A 23,214-nucleotide genomic window follows, 5' to 3' on the forward strand; every position below is an offset into this window, starting at 1 on the left:
CAGTAAGGTTGGTTTCTGGTGGGGGCCTGTCTCCCTGTTCTGCTGAAGGGGCCTTCTCTCTGTGTTCTCATGCGACCGTTTCTCTGCGTATACATGGAAGGAGGGGGAGAGAGAATTTTGTTGTCTCTTCCTCTTCAGTTGAGTCTGTTGAATTGGGGCCCACCCTTGTGACATCATTTCACTGTAATTACTTCCGTAAAGGGCCTCCAAATACAGTCATAAGAATGTAGGGCTTAGGGATTCAACATAAGAATTTAGGACCAATTCAGTCTAATGATACATCCAGCCCACGTTTGAGGAGGAGGGAGTTATGCTTTACCTCTTTGAAGGTGCATTATCTGTGTAAATTATTTGCAGTTATTCTAAGCAGGAGATTTGTTTCTTCTCTCTTTATTCATTCATATCAGTATGAGCTACTGGTTATTCAGTACTCTATTGTTTATTTTGTTGCTCAAATTGTTTTTGACCCTGAGAGCTCTTTCAGTTGGCTGCTGTGTTCTTTTGACATAAAAGGCGTCTTGGTTTCTGAGTACTTCCTTACTTTCCAGCACTACCTGATTCTCTAAGAGAGTCATATGTTATGTCCTCTGTTCCTAGACCTAGAATCAGCCGTTTCTCAAGGAGCCCTGGTTCATTTCATTGTAAACGGTATTAGAAACCAAGCTGTGGGCACTGGGTGTGCTCATTACTATGGAGGCATCATTGTTCCATGGCCCCCCAGCTGATAGAACTTGGAAACATACTAATGTGGGTATACGCACGTTTCTATAATTGTTAAGTGGCTGTACCATCGGGCATTCCTACCGTCATTGAAGGAGTGTTCCTCTTGTGCCACATTCTTGCCACCAATTGTTAGTGTCAGTTTTTTGGATTTTAGCCAAAATACCCAATTTGGATTTTAGCTAAAATCCAAAAAACTGACACTAACAATTGGTGTGTGGTAGTATTCTTCTTTAAATTTGTATTTTCTAATGACAAACAACATTGAGCATCTTTTCATATGCTTATTTTCATCTGTCTGTATTTTCTGATAAGTTGTTTAACTCTTTTCCCACTTAATTGAATTGTTATTACTAAGTTTTGAGAATTCTATGTATATTTTATCATATTGTGTGTTGTACTTTACATATTTATATAGATAATTATACAAATATCATACTTGTATATTGTACTTTATCATATATAAATACTTGTATATTGTACTTTATCATATATAAATATTTACACACACACTATATATGGGAAATATGTTCTCCCAGCATGTGGTTGTCTTTTCATTCTCTTAATGGAGGAGCAAGTTCTTAATTTTAGTGAAGTCCAGCTTAATCAATTTTTCTGACGTGGATTATGCTTTTGGTATTGTATGTAAAATAGGTTATAAAACCCCCAAATAATACAGATCTTCCCTATGTTTTCTTCTGGAAGTTTTATTGTCTTTTCGTTTTACATTTACTTCTGTGACCCATTTGGAGTTAATTTTTGTCTAAGGAGTAAGTTCATTTTTCTTCATGTGGATATACAGTTTTGCACAGTTTATTGAAAAGGCATTCTTTCTCCATGGAATTACTTTCACGCCCCTGTTAAAACCAGTTGAGTAGTATATTTGTGTAGGTTTATTTTTGTGCTGCTTGTCTCGTCCCAGTGATTTGTTTATTCTTTTGGCAATGCCGTGCTCTTTTTGTAGCTCAAACTGTTAATTCTCGACCATTACGGCAGCTAGTTCTGACAGTGAGGGCAGCTTTATGGTAAGTCTTGATGGGTCTTCCAACTCCATTTTCTTTCGGCATTGTTAGCCATGGTAGGCACTTGACCTTTCTACATCTTAGCGGGACATTCAATGAATTTTTAAAAAAACAACAAACTAAAACTAACAGGGCTACTCCTCAGAGATGCAGTGCAAATGTGATTTTCCTTAATTCTTTTTTCAGGTGGTTCTTTGAAGTTCTGAAATACCCTAAGTTTTGCACGGCCAACGTGGTCAATGGAGTCCTCATGATGGTGGTGTTCTTCCTGGTGCGCGTGGCCTCCATGCCGCCCCTGTACAGCTTCATGTATTCCGTGTACGGAACAGAACCCTACCAAAGGCTTGGATTATTAATCCAGTGTTCCTGGATCACTTCCTGTGCTGTCTTGGATGTGATGAACATCATGTGGATGATCAAAATTTCAAAAGGATGCATCAAAGTCGTCTCTCTCTTCAGACAAGAGAAAGCCCAAAGTAGCCTTCAGAATGGAAAACTTGACTAATGGTGTGCTATGGATAAGCCAACTTCATCACCTCCCATCATTTTATCTTCCGATAGGATGAACCCTTGGCATGTTTTTGCGCTTCTTCATTAATAATAATTGTTATTCAGGGTTGCAGCATCTTGGTTCCTTTTTTTTTTACTTTTAGAAAAGAGAAACTAAAATTTAGTTTTCATCTATGATTTCCGCTTTTCTTCTGCATTATTTATAAGCATGGGTAAAATCTTAAAGGTTCGAATAAAAAATCATAAATATAGTGAATCTTTCCAGAAATTTCTTAACCTGCATTGGTATTTTTCTCTGTCTAGAAAGAGGACTATGATAACTTGGTGCACTTGGTTTTATGTCACCAATTCTGCTGAAAGAGTGGGAACTACTTTTAAATCTGTAAATAGTTAATAATATTTGTTATCAAGCACTCTTTTCTTACTCTGGCTGTCAACACCTCTATAGGGTTTAATTTCTAAATTGGTTGACATATTCTTTTCCTAGGCTATTTAGAAAGTGGTATATTTTTCATTTCCGATATGGAATCATCTACTGATGATGAAATATTTTACCACTTTGGGACTTACTTCATTAGTTTAATTATGGAAAACACTTCCTGCATTTTAAGATTTTTTTTCAGATGTCACTTTCTTATTCCTATTTAGCCTTTTATCAAATTATTGCATTTTTATGTTATAGTAAGGCTTAAGACCTCTTTAGGAGAGGAATTTCTTCTAAAAATGCATGTTGATAGATGTCTATTTAGGACCCGTGGGTAATAGGAGGAATCATTAAGAGAAAAGCTTTAATACTGTTGTTCCTATCTGCCTCTCTTGCATTTGTCTATGTTATTTCTGTTTGCAAAATCTGAGTTCAGAACCCAGCATCATCAGTACCAAAGTATTATGCAATATGTACTTACTGTGCACCTAAAATTGTCCTCTTCTTGATGAGATCCCAACTAGTACAAAAACATCAGTATTTATATTTTACTCACATCTATCCCATCCTTGCTTAGTCAGCATTTTGAGAGCTTTGTATTTCTTTCTTAAAGGACAGGAAGAAAATAAGATAATTTAATCCAAGTATTCTAATTATAAAAATTATTGTCTGGTTATGTGAAGATGGATGACAGGTGACTTGTGTGTGTATTTGCTTTATTTTGGTTCTTGCATTCCAAACATCGACTTATATATTTGTCTATTATTACTTTTATTTATTTTTTTCAAGTGCTTGACTGTAATGATTGTTCTTACCTAAGGAAAAGAAAGAAATTTAATTCAACTGGTAGTGAATAATTGAACTTAATTGAACCACATCAAAAGATCTAACCATTCATTTTCTTAGTTTGAAGAATAAGGTTTGACTCACTTTCATAGTTCATGCTATGTAGATGAAGGAAGGCAAGCTGAATAAAATCAAATTTTTTATTTTTATTTTATTTTATTTATTTTATTTTATTTGGTTTTCCAATGCAGATAGAGCCTGATGAATTTTAGAACATGTCTAAAGAAGGGAATTGAAATCTCAGTCATTAAATAATAAAATGAGATTGATTGGCTTATACTAAGTACTTTTTATTTACTTATGTATTTTTTTGAGACAGAGTCTTGCTCTGTCACCCCCCGTACAGTGCACTGGTGTCATCATAGCTCACTGCAACCTCAAACTCCTGGGCTCAAGTGATCCTCCTGCCTCAGCCTCCTGAGTAGCTGGGACTACAGGTGCAACATAATGCCCAGCTAATTTTTATATTTTTAGTAGAGACAGACAGGGGGGTGTGGGTCTTGCCTTTGCTCAGGCTGGTCCCAAACGCTGAGCACAAAGTGTTTAGGATTACAGGTGCGAGCCACAGCACCGGGCCTATTTTTGAAAGAATTAAAGTAATACAAAACATAGTTATTTGTTTTCAAAACAGTTAATATTAAATTGAGAATTTGCTACTAAATTTAGTGCTGTCCATATCAGAGGCACTTAAATATATATTGGTTGTCTAGAGGGGGTGGGAAAGTCAGTGATTTTATCTTGTTCTTGCTTTTTTGCAAGAGAAGTGGCTTTTTAAAAAAGGAAAGCATTTATATTATAAAACTATTTTGGAAATTCACTCATTTAGAAAGAAACCTTGAAATAAATATTTTTGACTCTGGCTATTTCTATAGTTCTGAACACAGATTTTAAACCTGCCCTCAGAATGAAGACCATCCAAAGCTGTAGTATCAGTAAGTCGCTGTGTAGCAGTTTCTGGTTTTGTAGGTACCGAGTTACTGTTTCACGCTTCAGACTTCATTGTTACTTTCTTTGGCATTATCCTTTCATTGGTATAGCTGCTCACTAAAGAAGCATATTTAAAATATTAAACCTTTGAAGTTAGATTTGTTATTCCCTTGGTCTGTAATCCCAATCTTATGCTAGCTGCATGACAGTTAATTCAATGTCCAAATGAAGTATCCAAAAGGTAGGTTCTCTGTGTTTCCCCCTTACAGCAGACATGAAGTGGAAATGCGAGCACAAAACTGCCACCCTATTTTAAGTCTGTCCTTCACAGGAGATACAATTGGCTCTGTGATCATATCCACCTACCTAAAATACAAATGAAGACAGAATATATCATTTATTAAATGATCTTTTCATTTATCAAATGACAAACTTTTGCTAGACATTTTAGATATTAAGTATTTTGACTACATAGATTAAACGATTCTATTAGGTATTCTGATATTTAACGATTCTATTATAAAGTGTTTATAGAAAATAAAAGCAAATTGGTATACATTTTTAAGCAATTCTATTTTTGTAGAAAAGATTAGTGACAACCTGTAATTATAAAGATGTTCTTTGAATGTGTAGTATTCTAGAAACTAGAAGTTCTTGTGAAACTTGAATGGGAAATCAACTGATAGCATGCAAGATCATAGATCCTGCATGGAATTATTTGTGAAAATGTAGAAATTATGAGTTTTGGTTTGTAGAGTTTGCACTCTTGTGTCTAAGATCTTTTAAAGGATTGTTTGCACTTATTTATAACTCAAAAATGGAGATTATATATATATAAAAATGTATGTGAGTTCAAAGAAATTAACTACTACTTAAATCATTTTAGTAACTATAGTAAGTTGGCATTAACATTTTCCCAACTGTTTGGTTTATCTTATGGACTAACCCTACATTAAGAAAAATAATAGCTATGTCGTCACCATCCCTAACAGTGACTCTGATACATTATAGATGACCCAGTACTGTTTTTAAGGCCTAGTTTTAAAAAACTACCTAGTCTAGATATTTGAATTAAATTATTTTCTACATTTTAATAATTGGACTCAAATCAAATTTTTGCTAAAGCATCAATTTCTAAATTGCATATTTTCTCTGAGGCACACTGGGCCTTTGGAGGCCAGTTCCTCACTGGTGCGGAGAGTCAGCTTTCCTGTTGTTTGTCCCACTTGTCCCCATGCGTTCAGAAACACAGGGGAAAGTGTCGTCACTATGTGCATGTTTCTTCTGTGTCATTTCTAAGCACAATAAACCTTGTTCCAAAAGACGCTATTAAAATGAATAGTTGAATAAGTTTCTGAGCTGCTCTTGACTCCAGAATGTAAATATGCATTTGATTTGGCTTTAAGTGGTTTTTATTCTGTTAGATGAAATCCCAAAATACTTCATAGACATTTCTGTATTTGTATGTGTTTTGGGTTCCATAAGAAGGATTCTTCTTTTTTTGAGACAGCCTCGAGCTGTTGCCCTGGGTAGAGTGCGGTGGCATCACAGCTCACAGCAACCTCCAACGCCTGGGCTCAAGCAATCATAAGAAGGATTCTTGGATAGTTTTATCAGAAGAGTGTCACAGGAGCCAGCAGAGCAGTGAGACCCTTCCTCTGTCTCTGGGCGCACACACAGCTGGCTGGTGACAGACACACTGAAGCTCTGGAAGTGCGTTCTGATGCAGAGCACATGTGCGTGGGAACAACGCAGAGCTGGCGGGCCCGGTGGGGGTCAGAGGACACACTGGAATCCCTTCCCCCCTTAGAGCCATGATGTTCCTTCCCGGCTGTAGAAATTTTCTTATGAATGCTTCCAGACCTTCCATCTGTTCCTCCTATTACCCCAAAGACTTCATCAGCACCACCTTCCCTTACGCCAACACCTTTCTCTGTCCGCTTTTGAGACCTTCTTATGTATCTAAAAGTTTCCCAAGCTCTTGTGGCAAATTTAAAAGTTTACAAATAGATTTTGTCTCTGACAAAAGCCTTGTAGTAAGTTTCAGAAGAGCTCAAACCATCATTTGTTAAGAGGCGACAGGAAGCCATTCAGCATTAAATAACACCTGTTTACAACTCGAGGCAAAACTAATGTTATGGTTTTATTAAGAGACATCTGTAATCTCTTAAGCTGATTTAGCAATAAGAGCTTTCTAACGGGTTTCAGCTAGGGATTTACAGTAGGCTTGTACTTTATCTAAATGTTATCTTAGGACCTCATGACAGCAGTGAGGAGGAAATGAGGTAATTCTTGAATAGGAGAGGGGGTGCTGGCTTGCTGCAGAATTATTTTTAGAGTCCTGCTCTTCTATAATAGGGAAGACATTTCTAGGGTTATGTTTCTTTAAAAACAAGCCTACCAGCAAATGGGATACTTGTTTTCCTAAGTACAACACCCAAGGACTTGAGCCTGACCCCTTCCTAGGCCAGGCTTCACACAGCCTCTGCTTGCTTTGATAATGTCGTATCATTATTGGAAGATATTTGCGATAGTGAAGGATTAAAGGCAGCTCCTAAAGATTGGTTTGTTTGCATTGAAAAATGTTTACATTTATTCTGAGCAGCAGTTTTTATATCAGGCCCTGTGTATAAAAACAATGAGAAATATTTCTAAATCTGAAAGATTTGTAAGTACAATACCTCTGGCTGAAAACTCGTTAAACATCCTCTGTATGTTTTTTTCTTTATATCTTTTTATTTTATTTTTTTTTTGTAATTCAGTGTACATTAGAGTTGTTTGCTAATTCTTGGTTAATGAAGCCTAAAAATACAACTGTAAATAAAAATGTGCTATTTATTTTCTGTTTCTTGCTTGGTTTGTTTCTGATATCTGTGTCTACTTTTTACTTAAGGAATTCTGTGTCAGATACTCTCACTAAATTGTAACATAGGAAAAGTTAACAAGATTTTTATTTTTTGGTGGTAATGACTTATAATAACACTTAGATTTTATTTGAAAAAGCTCCTTGTAACCTGCAGCACATGTAATAGCTATAGTGAAATAGATGGTTTTTCCAAAGAATATGTAATATTTAATTATCATAAAGATTTTTTGAAGTCTTTCAAAATACACTTAACATTTTTGAGAACATACCTTTCATTTCCATAAGGCTGAAGAACTTTGGTTTATAAAATTTGAAGACTAGTTGATTTCTATATCAGTGTTACTAGGACTCATCAGTAATGAAAATAGCAATAGCAATTTTTAGTCTTTAGTTCCCGTTGAGCTTCATATGGAGGAATAATAAATGTCTAAGTGTTTCCGTTACAAATTTTGAAGTGTTTATGTACTTTGTGTGCCATTTTAAGGTATATGCAAGTTCTCAGCAATAATCTGCATGTTATACGAGGTTGGCATAGTGTTTCATGACAATTGCACTTAATTTAAGAATGACAAAATAATGCTGTAAATCACCCATCTCTCTCTCTCTGTCCCCAATATAACCTTGGATTTTCTTGTGGTAGAACACTACTATAATGTGGTGCAAAGCTTTGTGCTTGTGGGGAAAATTAATAAAATCACCATATTTAGTGCAAAAGTTTGTCTGGAAGGTGTTTACTTGAGTAGTTATTAATGAATAGATAGATGATAAGATCACTTTATTCAAACCAAATCATCTTTTCAGCACCTGAATTCTAAAGGTCAGGTTTTATTCCCCAAGCTGCTGGCAGAGCTCACTTGCTTCCTTTCCCTTCTCCTGAGGTCCTGCGCAGACCAAAAGGAGCTGCACTCTTTGGGTCATGGTTGTTAATGGGAGGAATGATGCTGTCTTAATCCATGGGCCCTTTTAGTGTATTCTTCAGAAGTTATGTTTGTAATCTCCTTACGTTTGTCCCTCAGGCCTTTCATAGTCTCTAGTGTCTTCTGCCAAATGTCTTGGCTGAAATTCCTGTCTTCTCAAATTGCCTATGATCTTAATCCTGCGTCTTGGTCTGAGACTGTCCAGGAGGTTGGGAAGCAGAGCACTGATGGAATAGAAACCGAAGGGGGTTGGCCTTTGGAGAGTACCATGAGTCATGCCTCAGAACATGTCTACAGTGATATGTCAAGACTGGCAAAGGAACAGCTGAATTTCACAATGAAAATAGCAGTCACAGCTGTCAGTGGAGACAGGGCCCAGGTGAAATTACAAGTATTCAGAACCCCTGGAAGCAAGTGTAAGTGGGGACTCTCCCACCCCGTGGGCTGGCTCAAATCCTGCTCATCCTTCATTCTCCTAATTTCTAGTTGTCTTCAAAGTCTGCTAGTGCATCCTCTCCTTTGTGATGGGCCTTGAGCATGTGCTAAGTAAGTCATTTGGTAGATCTGTGACTTCACCCATGCTAGTAACTGATAATCTGACAGACTGTTCCTGGATCCTCCTGCAAATTGGTGTCTTTGAGGACCGTGCACCCCACTGCTTGAATAGCTGGGCCCATTGCCGTTTGGGGCATAGTCCTCCCTCCGTTGCCAGACAACCCCTTCCTCTTTTCATCTACTTTCAGCTAAATGCGATTACCACCTCTAGTTTTGTCATGTTACCAGATCATGGATCATACCAGCAGAAATTAACTGAGCAAAACTTTCAAAAGGGACTTGTACCGTGGAACAAAAGGTAATGTGGATGATGGGCTGCATTTAAAACCAAAGATAGATGGAAGATAGGGTGCTATGTATGTAGACCTTGCATTTGGAGTGATAGGAATTGATCAAGAGCAATGAATATAGTAAAATTCCTTTCCATGGTATCAGAGTATAAGAATTTTTATGACTTTTCTCAGAGCCAGGCATGGTAGTGCATGCTGGTAGTCCCAGCTACTCTAGAGCAGGGGTCCTCAAACTGTTTAAACAGGGGGCTAGTTCACTGTCCCTCAGACCACTGGAGGGCCAGACTATAGTTTAAAAAAAAAATTATGAACAGGGCGGCGCCTGTGGCTCAGTTAGTAGGGCATCGGCCCCATATACCGAGGGTGGTGGGTTCAAACCCAGCCCCGGCCAAACTGCAACAAAAAAAATAGCCGGGCGTTGTGGCCGGTGCCTGTAGTCCCAGCTGCTCGGGAGGCTGAGGCAAGAGAATCACATAAGCCCAAGAGCTGGAGGTTGCTGTGAGCTGTGTGACCCCATGGCACTCTACCGAGGGCAGTAAAGTGAGACTCTGTCTCTACAAAAAAAAAAAAAATTATGAACAAATTCCTATGCACACTGCACATATCTTATTTAGAAGTAAAAAAATAAAATGGGAACAAATACAATCACACCGCCTCATGTGGCCTGCCAGCCACAGTTTGAGGACCCCTGCTCTAGAGGCTGAAGCAGGAGGATTGTTTGAGCTTGGCCTGGGCAACATAGTGAGATTTTGTCTCTAAGAAAACAAAAGTTGAATGACTTTTCTGTATTAAAATACGGTATGCATTGGCTCAGCACCTGGAGCATAGTGGTTATGGTGCCGGCCACATACACAGAGGCTGGAGGGTTTGAACCCAGCCCAGGCCAACTAAGCAACAATGATAACTGCAACAGAAAAATAGCCAGGTGTTGTGGCGGGCACCTGTAGTCCCAGCTACTTGGGTGGCTGAGGCAAGAGAATCACTTCAACTCAAGAATTTGAGGTTGCTGTGAGCTGTGACGCCATGGCACTCTACTGAGGGCAACAGTGAAACTATGTCTCAAAAAAATACAGTTTGCACATATTACATATACTTCCCTGTAGATATACATAGATATACAGGGACCTGTGAGGGGTGTGACTTGCTTAGAATTTCAACATCATTTGTATCTGAGAAGGATTGTAGCTTCCCAGTGTTCTCACCACCCTGCCAACAATTAGATGCCTCTGTGCAGAGGCAGCTTTGGTGGGGCTGAGGTCCCAGAGAGCTGTCAACTCACAGGAGAGCCCGTGTCCTGATCTGTTGTGGGCGCCAAGACACAAACTATGCCCAACAATTAAACTTCCTGGGATGATCTGGGAGGCCAAGCAGGCTCACCGAGAGGTGTTGGAACACAAAATGAGCAGTTTCTAAAGTGTGTTATGTTGTGGGCAGAGTGGCCGTATGAATGGATGAGGCACAAGAGGGCAGGATTTTGTTTGGATTGTAAATTGGAAAAGAGCAATTTGTCAAGAGTCAGGTGCCTAACAGCTTGCAGCAACCATGAAGAAGCATCCTGATCTCTCTGAGCCTTAATTTTGTTATCTGTAAAATAGTGTGTGAAGTATCTCTGACGTTCCTTCCAACTCTCCCATCCTATTAGCAAGAGCTTTAATTTGAAATGAGGTGATTCGGAAGGAACAAGTGTAGCTTTGAAGGCTTAGTAATATGATTTCAACAACATTTGAGGGAGATTCTCGTGTCAAATCAGATAAATGAGAGCACAGATGATGAGGAACCGGCCAAGGACCTACAAAGTGGTTAAGCCCAATGGTTGGCCTGAAATAAGGAAGATTAAAAAAATGGGGCGGGGGAGAGCTTGACCTGATAAATATTGCAGAGGGGGGGTGTCTAGAAAAACAATAACTCAGGCCCAAGGCTGTGGAACTGAGAAGAGACAGATGACACTGGTGATGATGTGGCCCTCAGCCGGAGGTCGGTGAGCAGCCTGGCAGCTCGCAGGAGGATCCCGTGGGTGTGAGGGGAAACCTGGCCAGTAGTAAGGAGAGAGAAGGCCAAGTAGTTAGACGAGCAGGTGGAACAGCAGTGTTGTGCAGAATTCAATGTGGGAGAAAGAAGACACTCTTTCAAAGTGCCACCCTGTTGTGGTTTTAATTGCTTTTCTGATTTCACTGTCTTGCCTTGATCCCTCATGTCTGTGTTCCAGGTTCTCAGCCTCTGACCCATGGTTTCCTCACAATGCTATCCAGTTCCTTCACCTCATCCTGTGACTCACTGCTCGCCATGGGGTCAGCCCAGCCCTATCAAGCAAAGGAGCTTGGGAAAGGCCTGGAGATGATCTAAGAGCTCCAAAGAATAAAGAAGGCCCTTCTCTAGAGTTCAGGCTGCAGCTGCAGTATCTGAAGGCTACTGTAGGTCAAGGAAACCCCAGCCTGGTGGTGGGATTGGCTCCCCAGGCAGAGTGGTTTTGGGGTGGTGATAGAAGGGGCACAAGGTCAAAGGGTGTATTTTGGGGCAGGGCTGGTGGCTGCACAGACTGTGTTAGGTTTCCAGTTTGGTTTTCTAAAAATGAAAACAGCCCCTCGTGGACTGCCACACGGTCACCTAGTTGGTCTCTCTGCCTCCACACTGTCCCCTCTCCATCACACGTGCTACTGATGGAGTCGTCATTTCAGAACGCGTCTGTAATTTTTATCACAGTCCTGCTCACTACTTCCAGCACTCTGCTCCCAACTCTAAATTCCTAAACCAAATCTTTGATGTGTATTACTCTGCCCTATCTGTACCTGAACGTTCTCCCAGGAGGGCACAGCTGCCCACCACGGGCTCATCTGGCTCCAGGCACTGGTGTTTGCTGTCCTCTGGCCCAGAGGCCCTTTTCCCTGGCCTGATCTACATCCTAGTCATCCTCAAGACTATATAGTAAGAGGATTTTTTTTTTTTTAAACAAAAACCAAAACAAAATGTTCATTTAGACTTGAGAGGAATAAGCTTGTTATTTTAACATTTAGTGGACACTCACTAGATTGTCAGGTGAGTTCCTGGAACAACCAGGATAAATAAACTCTTGATGGGCAGCCTGGATCCCCAGACTTCCTGTCCTGAGTAAGTTACGGCCTCGGCTCAACTTCTGTGTTTCTCTCAGAGTCCCCCCAACTCCCCAGCCTGGAGCAGGTGGTGGGCACACAGCCCTCTGCAGGCCTCAGCACAGACGTGGATTTTGAATAGCATGGTGTAAAGACTTTTCATCCAGGAGTCTAGCAACTTGGATCCCAGTTCTGTCTCTACTACCCACTGGTAACTACAGTAGACACATGCTTTGACCTTGCTGGCATTTGTCTTTTTCATCTGTAAAGTGAACATCATTCCATCATTCCCAGGGTATGGCACTCCCATCAGACAGCAATTCCACAAGTCTGGTTTTGTTTGCCTACATTTCTGGAGGTGGACGGAATCCTAACTTTGGTTGTAACTATATGTCCTTGACTGAGGCCACTTGTTTAGGACTCCATCTGCCTCATTGCAAGAGGAGATGGTGTCATTTATAATCCAATCGATGGACCTGGCCAAAAAGGCTGAGTGTAATACTTGCTGAGTGCTTCAACATTCTTAGGGGAAAGAAATAAAGTTTTAATGAAGTACTTTCCCACTATTGCTGCCAAGTTGAATTTTTTAATATTCTTCCTAGCATTAATCTCTGAAAGATGTAAACATCTTAATCGTGGTGTCCAAACATAAAACCCTTTTTCTTTCCCACAAATAAATATAATTACCCGACAGGAAAATAGATGACTGATGAAAATGTAAATAGTAAGTTGTTTATTCTGCTCTCACCAAAAAGAAAAATTCCAATTCCTCTAATTGTCTTGAGAAACCAATCTGTCTCTAATGGGTCAGTTGTTGACTTAGTGCTGGGACTTTCCATGAGACCTGGACTTTCAATAAGGTTTATGTGTTCTTAGCTACCCTAAATGTAAGCTGCTGGGGTTATTGGGGCTATTTGTTATTATTATTTTTGGGGAGTTAAGGGACAGTTTCACTGTGTGCCCTCAGAGTCCTGTGACATCACAGCTCACAGCAACCTCAAACTCTTGGGCTGAAGCAATTCTCTTGCCTCAGCCTCCCAAGTAGTTGGGACTATAGGCGCCTGGCTACTGCTGGGGTTATTTGGTGGATTTTTTGAGAGTCAAGGACAGGATGAATCAGGATGGGGAAGTTACAACAATGTTTGTCATCTGTGAATTTGGTGGTACATGTCTTTTCTGCAACTTTATTGGTCTTAAGCTGACAGGTAATGAAATTGTCTGTAGTAATTCCATTCAGGATATTTATAATTAATAGATGGACTCCCTAAGACACTGTATCATAAAGGAAAGTGATGTAAGAGGTAAATTCTTGTTGTTCTAGAGAACTATGTAGATGATTCCTTAGCATTGTAATGAGCAACTAATTAGGATTTATGTCCTAACGAATGGAGTGAGAAAATAAATGTAATAATACATTAATCTTTTTCTTTAAAAATGACTGCTCTAAATGAAAAGTTTTGTAACATTGGACCATTATTTTTCTTTAAAAAAAAAATGAATCTAAGCTGTTTATTTAAAAAAAAGTCCAAAGAAGACAAGCACATGGTATACAGACACATGAAAAAATGCTCATCTTTAATCATCAGAGAAATGCAAATCAAAACCACTTTGAGATACCATCTAACTCCAGTAAGACTAGCCCACATAACAAAATCCTGAAACTACAGATATTGGTGTGGATGTGGAGAAAAGGGAACACTTCTTCACTGGTGGTGGGAATGCAAACTTTTTGGAAAGAAGTTTGGAGAACACCCAGGGATCTAAATATTGACCTGCCGTTGGATCCTGCAATTCCTCTACTAGGAGTATATCTAAAAGATCAAAACTCACTTTGCTGGGTGGCACCTGTGGCTCAAGGAGTAGGGCGCCGGTCCCATATGCCGGAGGTGGTGGGTTCAAACCCAGCCCCGGCCAAAAAAAAAAAAAAAAAAAAAAAACTCACTTTGCAAAAAAGATACTTGCATCATATTATTCACTGCAGCTCAATTCATAATAGCCAAGTCATGGAAGAAGCCCAAGTGCCCATCAATCCATGAATGGATTAATAAATTGTGGTATATGTATACCAGGGACTACTATGCAGCCTTAAAAAAAGATGGAGCCTTTATCTCTTTTATGTTTACGTGGAGGGACCTGGAACATATTCTCCTGAGTAAAGTATCTCAAGAATGGAGGAAAAAGTATCCAATGTACTCAGTACTTCTATGGAACCTACTTATATTTACTCACATTTTGTTATGAAAGATAGAACACAACTATATCTCAGGATGAAGGAGAGAAATGGAGTGGGAAGGGAGGGGAGGGGGGAGGTTTGATGGAGGGTAAAAGGCAGGACCACACCTATGGAGCATATTGCAAGGGTACAAGTCAAATCTGTCAAGCGTAGAACATAAATGTTTTAACACAATAATCAAGTAAATGAGGCCAAAGGTATGTTGATTGGTTTGATGTAACCACATCAGATTGTATAAAAAAATCAACACATTGTACCCCACATATGCATAAATGTATTCATGATCTATGTGTATTTGACTTAATAAAAATAAAATAAGTGAAGCCAGAAGTCTACACTTCACTGCCCACCCCTTTCATGGCTTTCTAGCCATTAGCTTCAACTCTTAAATATCTTTTAACCTGGATCAAACCAAATGATTACATTTTCTATGCCTCACTCAGGAGGCAGAGACCTGGAACATCATGCAACCCTGTGTATTGGGGCCACCACAAATTCAAGACCTCAGTCATTTACTTAGAAAACACTCAGTATAGTTAGGCTCACACTTACTATTCTGTCACTTGGGGAGGCTGAATTGGGAGAACTGCTTGAGGCCAGGAATTTGAGACCAGGCTGGGCAATACAGCAAGATCTATGTCTACAATTCTTTTTAAGTTTTTAAAAAATTAGGTAGGGTGGTGTATACCTGTAGTCCCAGCTGTGGCAGCTCAAGGTCAGGAGTTCAAGGCTGCAGTGAGCTGTGATTGCACAACTCCAGGCCCACCTGAGCCACAGAGCAAACCCCCAACTCTTAAAAAACCCAAAAAACTAAAAACATATTAATCTTCTAGGTTTCAGGCACCGTGCAAGGCAAAGGGTATAAATGGTGAACAAAACTGTCGGGGTCCTTGCTCACATGGAGTGTAGCATCTGGAAGGGAATAGAGGTTGCAATGGACTAGATGTTTATGTCTCCCCAAAATTCATATGTTGAAATCCTAACCACCAAGTGATGGTATTAGGAGATGGGATTTTTGGCAGGTGATCGAGTCATGAGTATGGAGCCCTCATGAGTAACTTTAGTGCCTTTATAACAGAGACCTCAGGGAGATTCCTCACTCCTCTACTACGCAGGGTTATAGTGAGAAGATAGCTGCCCACAGACCTGAATGTGGGTCCTCACCAGAAACCAAATTAGCTGGAGCTTTGATCTTAGACTTCCCTCCTCAAGAACCATGAGAAATAAAATTCTATTGTTTGTAAGCATCTACTTTATGTTATCTTGTTATAGCAGCCTGACCAGATTAAGATAGAGGTAAGGACCCAGAGAAAGTGTTTCCAGTGACTCTGTAGGGTGTGTCTTTTCGTCTCAGATCCCCAAATATGGCCACATAGTGTTTCACGTGTAATAACTTACTAGACAGTAAATTAATTTAAAAACATTTATTCAGCACATACTATGTGCCAGGCTTTATTTTAGGCCCTGGAAATGTATCAGTGAAGGTGGCAAATGAGGAAAAATATGCCATCAAGAAATTAACTTTCGAGCAAAGAGAGGCAGTAAACAAACCTGCAACCTGCAAAAAGAAAGAAGCATTCAAGGTAGTTTCCGATGGTCACAGGGGCCAGGAAAGAAACAGAGGAAAGTGGAGACTGAGGGGCATTTTAGAAAGCCTACTTTGTGGAAGAATCTGCAAGTTGCTGCAAAGAATGTTCTGTGCAAAGGACACAGCTGGTGGGGGCACGCTGGTGAGTTCAGTGAAAAGGAGGCCAGTGTAATAGGAGCGTGGTCCGTGAGGGGATGAGAGCTGGAAGAAGTGGTGTGACAAGCGAGGGGGCAGCACATCATGCTGGACCGATAGGCCACACCATAATCCACAGGAAGAAACACATTTTACATGGTGACTCAGCACACAGACACCCATAATAAACGGAAGTTTGATGAGAGCGATGTACTTACCGTGAGCGATGTACTCTGAGATTCTCTCTTCTCTTTTACTATCTAAAAAAAGAAATGCTGGCTGTCACCCACCAAACTGATTTCATAACTCAGCAATGGGTCGCAATTCACTGTTTGTAAAATGGTGGTTCACACTAAAGTTGTGACAATAGAGATGGAGAAAAATGGGCGGATTCAAGAGATATTTTTGATGCAGAGTTGATAGTAGTTGTTGGTAAACTGCTCATGGGAAGGTAAGGGAAAAAGCCACATATGTGTGTAATGAATAAAATATTTTTAAATTAATTTACTATCTAGTGACTTATTGAAGAAAGGGGGGTAGGGTGGGCCCAAGATGGGGAATACTGAAGGAGAAATCAAGAAATCTCTAAATACTTAAAAAAAATTCTGATTATATATGTTCCCATGCATAGAGATTTGTAATACTGCTTAAAATATAAGCCAACTTCAAAAAATATTTTTATGTAGACTCTAAAAATTAAAATAACTTTTCTTTCGTCTTAGAAATAAAACCTGCTTAATAAAATAAAAGAGAAAGAAAGATGATCCATGGTCTAGACACATAAAATGAACATCTTTACTTGTTTAATGTTTTCTTTATGTAACTTTTTCTAAGCACAATTTTGTTGTCTTTAAGCTTTTATAAAAGAGAATTATTTAGGATTGGAATTATATTAGCATTATCTTGGTTCATTCAGACTGCTATAACGAAATACCTTATTTATAGACAACAGAAATTTATTTTCCACAGGTCTAGAGGCTGTGAAGTCCAAGAGGCCATCAGTTACAATGTCTCCAGCGAAGACCTGCTTCCAGGTTTCACTTCCTTATTTACAAAAGATGACTCCTCCCGGCATCCTCATGTAGCGGAAGGATCAAATGAATTTTGGGGGGCCCATTTTATAAGAGCAATAATTCCATTCATGAAGGCTTCCCACTCATTACCTCCCAAAGGCACCATCTCCTAATTGCATCTCCTAGGAGGGTAGGATTTCAACATACGAGTTTTGGGGAGGACACTGACATTTAACCACAGCAAGCAGTTTGGAGATAATCAGTGTATCTGAAGCAGTGAAAGTCGTGATCATGGATGTGTAATGAGTAGCTTAATTTTCCTTGGTAATAAAGTGGTTTTAATGGAAAACCCAATAATTTAGCCTAATGTTTCTCGTACTTTAAAGAGCCATAAAAATAATCACATTAAAATTTCCAACCAGTTTTCAAAATAAAAATCTGTGCCCAGATTTGGACATGATACACAATTCACACTCCTTCTATATCCATCTTTCATGTGCCTTTCTGTGTCCCTTCACTCCCATTCTGATGGGGCTGGCACCCTACTCCTTTGAGCCACAGCTGCTGCCCCTGATGTATCTTTTTGAAGCTACACACTTCCCAACCTACTTCATGACCTCATTCCTCGATTCCTCCATGACCAATGATTTCTTCTCCTTCTTTTCCTTTTTCTTACTCTTCCTCTTCTTCCCCCTCTTCTTCTTTTCCAACAGAGTCTTGCTCTGTTGCCCTGGCTCGAGTGCAGGGGAGTTTTCATAACTCACAATAACCTCAAACTTCTGGTCTCAAAGGATTCTCCTGCCTCAGTCCCCCAAGGAGCTGGGACTACAGGCGCCCACCACCATGCCCTGCTAATCTTTCTATTTTTAGGAGAGTCAGGGTTTTGCTCTTGCTCAGGCTGGCCGTGAACTCCTAAGCTCAAGGAAGCCACTCACCTCAGCTTCCCAAAGTGCTAATATTACAGGCGTGAGCCATCATGCTGACCCAAGACCAGTGATTTCATCAGGCCCCCTTGGCTTTTATATACAGAAAAGATTGTTAGATACTGTGTCTGTAGTAATCTGAAATCCACAGAAATATTTTCTTTTTTATTTTTCAATGCTTTTTGGGCACTTAGCATGAAGTATTGTTGTAAACTCCATGTAGACAAATATGAGGGACAACATTGTGTCTGCCCTCAAGGAGCTTATAATCTAGTTTTGTTGCCAACCAATTAAAAAAAAAACTTTATATTTTAGAGCAGTTTTAAATTTATAGAAAAGTTGTCAAGATAGTACAGAGTGTCCATTGTACCCCTAATTTGCTTTGTCCTTTTATTAATATTTTACATTAGTGTGGTGCATAATTTTATGGTCTAATTTTGCTATTTATAGAATTTTGAATTCTGGCCTTTTCACCTAACAGTGTATGATAAGTATTGTTTCCCCTTAGGATGAATATGAATGTTGGCTGGATGGTCTAAATATTACATGTGTCAGCTATCTCATTTTACAGATGAGGAAACTGAGACACAAAGAGACCTTACAGGTTTTGGCTCAAACCAGAATATGGAGTAAAACCATATTTGCAGGCAGCTATTCTAGGCCCTTGAGTGCCACGAGGCTGCTGCCCATTTGCTAGAGGGAAGACATGAGGATACAGGGAAAGGTATTCCTTCATTCAATCCGGCAATATTTACTGAGTACCACTGAGTACCAGTGATTGTTCTGGGGGTGAGGAGACAGCAAGAAACGGGGTAAATCCCTACCCTCAAGGATCTTACATCGTAAATGTTGGTGAGTTGAGATCATAGAATAAAAGGACATTGAGTTTGTGCTTGACCTTGGTAAGCTGGCAAGGGTAATTTGTTCTGGGGCATTGAGCCAAGTATAATTTCAGAAGGTTGGCAAGGTAATCTGAATACATTACTTTTCATGGCAAAAAAGAACTTTACAGTTGTGATTAAAGATCTTGACTTTCTTGGTTTACCCAGGTTGGCCCAATGTCATCATGAGGGAGGGACCGAGGGAGGCATGCAGGTCAACTGGCAGTGTGATGTGATCGTGGGCTTGAGGCCAGGAGACAGGCATGTGGGCAGCCTCCATAGGCAGGAGAGGCCAGAGACAGACTTCCCGCTAGAGCTTCTAGGAGAAATGCAGCCTGCCAACACTCTGATTTTGGCCCAAGAAGATCCATTCTGGACTTCTGACCTGCAGAACTATAAAAGAACATTGTTTTAAGCCACTAAATTTGTATTATTATTATTTTTTGGATCAGCAATAGAAAACTGGAGAGCTGGGTATATTAGAGACTACTTCGTATGAAAAGAAAGAAGTGATACGTAGATATTGTAGAATTGTTGAAGGTTCATCTCTGCTCTAATCCCATAGCTTCATATTTTTAGGTAGAAGTGATGACAAAGAATATGCTGAATTCAAACTGATTCTTCACTTTTGATTTGAAGTTATATATGTATCAGCATGATTCATAATAGTCCCAAACTGGAAACAGCCCCAATGCCATCAATAATAGAGTGAAAAAAACAAATGGTTACATATTCCTGCAATGCCACACAGCTGGGGGAACGCATGGATTCCAATCACAAGCAATAATATGGATGAATCACTTGAACTCATGTTCTTGTTGTTAGAAAGAAATTGGATACAAAAGAGTTAATAACATGGTTTCATTTACATAAAATTCAGACCTAGGCAACACTGGTCTACAGTGTTGAACTTGGAGAGGGCTCAGGGGCTGGGTGAGGATTGGCAGGAGATGGAACAGAGGCTTCTGGGAGGCTGGCATTTCGCTGTTCATTGATGTCTGTGCTGGTTTTGCGAGTTAGTTCACTTTGCAAAAATTAATATGATTCTAACAAACTTCTGTATGTTATATGTCAATAAAAAGATTACTTGAAAGAAAACTATATGGATGAGTTTGTCTCGATGGTTATTGTGACAGTAGCTCGAAGAATATGAACTTTTAGAGAAAACAATGAACAAAAAATTCCCTGCTGGGCCCTTCTGGGTCCATTGTCCTAAAGGACAGTTGACAACCCTCCCTAGCTTCAGGATATTATTTGGCTTAATACTTTGGGGCTGGCTGGACGGGACAGGTGATTCACACCTACAATCCTAGCACTCTGGGAGGCGGAGGTAGGTGGATTGCTTGAGCTCAGGAGTTTGAGACCAGCCTGAGCTGGTGCGAGACCTTGTCTCTAAAAATAGCCGGGTGTTGTGGTGGGTGCCTGTAGTCCCAGCTACTCTGGAGGCTGAGATAAGAGAATTGCTTGAGTCCAGGAGTTTGAGGTGCTGTGCGCTGAGATACCACAGCACTCTACCCAGGGCAATAAAATGAGGCTCTGTCTAAAAAAAAAAAAAAAAAAATAGTTTGGGGCTATTATGAATCATGTTGCTACATATATAATTTCAAATCAAAAGTAATGTGATCACTTTGGATAAAGAATTTTGTCCTAAAACACCTTTGAAGTACTTAATTTATGTTCTGCTTTCAAGACACATTATTTTCAAGCTGGTGTTTTAAAATGTTATTTATTGTGGGTAAGTAATTTAGGCTGGAAAGAAAGTCTTTAATAAGTTGAGGATAAATAGCAATTGCCTAATTATGATTCTGCGGAAGAACAAGGCTTTCTGGTATGTTTGGAGTGGTGTCTACTAGAGGCATCTTTTATTTTAAGCAGGCTGCTCATGGAAAGCTAAGCCCATAGTCTGACTAATGAGACCCTTCACTCTAAATAGTGCAGTGGGATCATTTGTACAAAGCCGATGTGTTTACTTATATGGTGCTGAGCAATTTATATATTAGTCTCTAGATTAAATTGTTTATATAATAAACATTTAAGTAAAAAAACATTCTGCAGTTTCAGTGAAAAAATAGAATTTTCTATAACAAACATTTTTATAAGCCAGGCAGCTAACCCTTACATAATTTTTTATTTCCCATAAATAAACAAAACGTTTGAATATCTTGGGAGAAATTCTTGCTCTTCAGCAAACATTGAAGAGTACTTTAATTAAATTTAAATAAGTTCCTCACCCTTCCAGGCTAATGCTCTTTGTTTATTGTATTTTTAAGGTCACTGGGGTGTGAGCACTTCCAACATCTATTATCTCTGCTAAGAAGGGTAAGAGCCAAGACAGTACTTAGAATTCCCAGAGTTCTTACACCAACAAGATTATTTCTGCACAAGGTTTGTTATCAAATGTCACTGTGACCTCTAGTCTTTCTGTAAGTTTACCTAAGGCTTCCAAGGCTGAAAAACTTTTAGAAAATTGCTTATAATTTTACTTAACAATTTTAAAGGAGCCCAAATTAGAAAGTTAAATATTGACTCAACACAATTTTATTTTTGATAACTTATTTCTTACTGAAATGAAATGAATGAAAGTTAACGAATGCTCAATTCTGGTGGAGAATATTAACGGCAGCAGTGATAGTACTAAGAACAAATGACAACAGAATCACTTTAACATAAACAAAGAAAAGCAATGTCTAAAAACTAGAATGTTCTCTAGGTTGCTGGTAACAAGAAAATGATGCCCATATCGTTAGGTCAAAGCTGACAGTATTTTCAGGTCAAATTAATTCAGTAACAGGATAATTTTATAGATGACTTTATCCATACTAATACTTAGACTAAAAAATTAGTTGGGAGAAATTTTGTAACAATAATATGAGATATTAGAGAACAAATGAAATAAACAAAAAATAAGATATCTGGCTTGGTGCCCATAGCTCAGTGAGTAGGGAGCCAGCCACATACACTGAGGCTGGCGGGATGGAGCCCAGCCTGGGCCTGCCAAACAATGACAACTACAACCAAAAAATAGCCGGGCATTGTGGCGGGTGGCTGTAGTTCCAGCTACTTGGGAAGCTGAGGCGAGAGAATTGTTTAAACCCAAGAGTTTGAGGTTGCTGTGAGCTGTGATTTCACAGCACTCTACTGAGGGTGACACAGTGAGACTGTCTCAAAAAGAAAAAAAAAAGGAGGATATCATGGACTGCATCAAATTTTTAAATTTTAATTAAAGCTAACAATTTCTATCTTTTAATTAAAATTTCTATAAAAAGTAAAAAAACTTTAAAAAATATTTTTCTTATCATCTGATTTGCAAAGTCTTAGAATATTTATTTATTGATAATCTAATGTAAGAGTTTTCGGGATAAGATTGCTTCCTTCCTTCCTGCCTTTCTGCCCTCCATCCTTCCTCTCCTTCAGAAGAGAGCGAGGCGTGTACCCGCCTCACAGGGCTTCTCAATGTGCTTCAAGGATCTTCCTCAAATGCAAATTCTCAGTCAGTGGGTCTGTGACTGATCCTGGAACTCTGTGTTTCCAACACAGTCCAGGTGATGCCAATGCTGTTGCCTCTTGGACCGTTCTTTGAACAGTAAGGATTGAGAATAGTCCGTTCTCAAAGAATTCAGAGTCTAGTTACAGCCACGTCTATCCTCCACTTTAAGGTGAAAAGTTTTAGCTTATTTTTCATATAATATGTACAACCCAGATGCCAAAAAGGAGCTTCTCTCTTCTCTTAAGAACTCATGGAATTGGATTAAAACACATGTCCAATTCTATAGCGTTGAAAAATCCAAAGTCTTTCCCACAGATTATTGAACGAACCCCAGGGTGAAACTTGATTCTTCTCCATTTCCCACAGAAAACCCATCTGCACAAAGATGTTGTCTATTTGTAGACTTTACTGAGATGGGAGGAGAGGAGGGGTTGAGAGCTCTCTGTGCAGAGATCTCTGAAAGGGCTGCGGGCTCTTGCTTTCACAGATTAGCTCAGCGACTGGGTCTTCCCACCGTCCCAAGTACTATACCCACTCTGCACTTCCCACTGTAAATGTCATCTATAGCATGTGCTTCCAAATGTGTGGGAGGGAGCTGGCTTTTGAGCTACATCTAATCAGGCACCTATTTAGAACTCTTCATAGAAAAAGAAAAAGGCAAAAACTTCCTACTGTTTGGGTAAGTTGTATGAATGTTTAATATGTAATAAAATTTGATCACGTCGAAAATATGGTGAAATAATTCAACAGAATAATTGACAACATAAAGCAATGCAGTTGGTGAGTGCCAG

General features: G+C 39.4%; 1 protein-coding gene across 3 annotated transcripts in view; it reads left to right on the forward strand.

Moving 5' to 3' along the window:
• The window catches only part of TLCD4 (TLC domain containing 4), a 75,662-nt gene extending 73,159 nt beyond the window's left edge, over positions 1–2,503 (forward strand). For all 3 annotated transcript variants that reach the window (XM_053591030.1, XM_053591031.1, XM_053591032.1), the window contains exon 7: positions 1,929–2,503. In XM_053591030.1, the coding sequence (XP_053447005.1) occupies positions 1,929–2,247 (319 nt within the window). In that variant the 3' untranslated portion in view covers positions 2,248–2,503. The remainder of the gene's footprint in view (positions 1–1,928) is intronic.
• Positions 2,504–23,214: the final 20,711 nt, after the last annotated feature.

This window comes from Nycticebus coucang, chromosome 5 (assembly GCF_027406575.1).
Source record: "Nycticebus coucang isolate mNycCou1 chromosome 5, mNycCou1.pri, whole genome shotgun sequence".
In the NCBI taxonomy this organism is placed as follows: domain Eukaryota; kingdom Metazoa; phylum Chordata; class Mammalia; order Primates; family Lorisidae; genus Nycticebus; species Nycticebus coucang.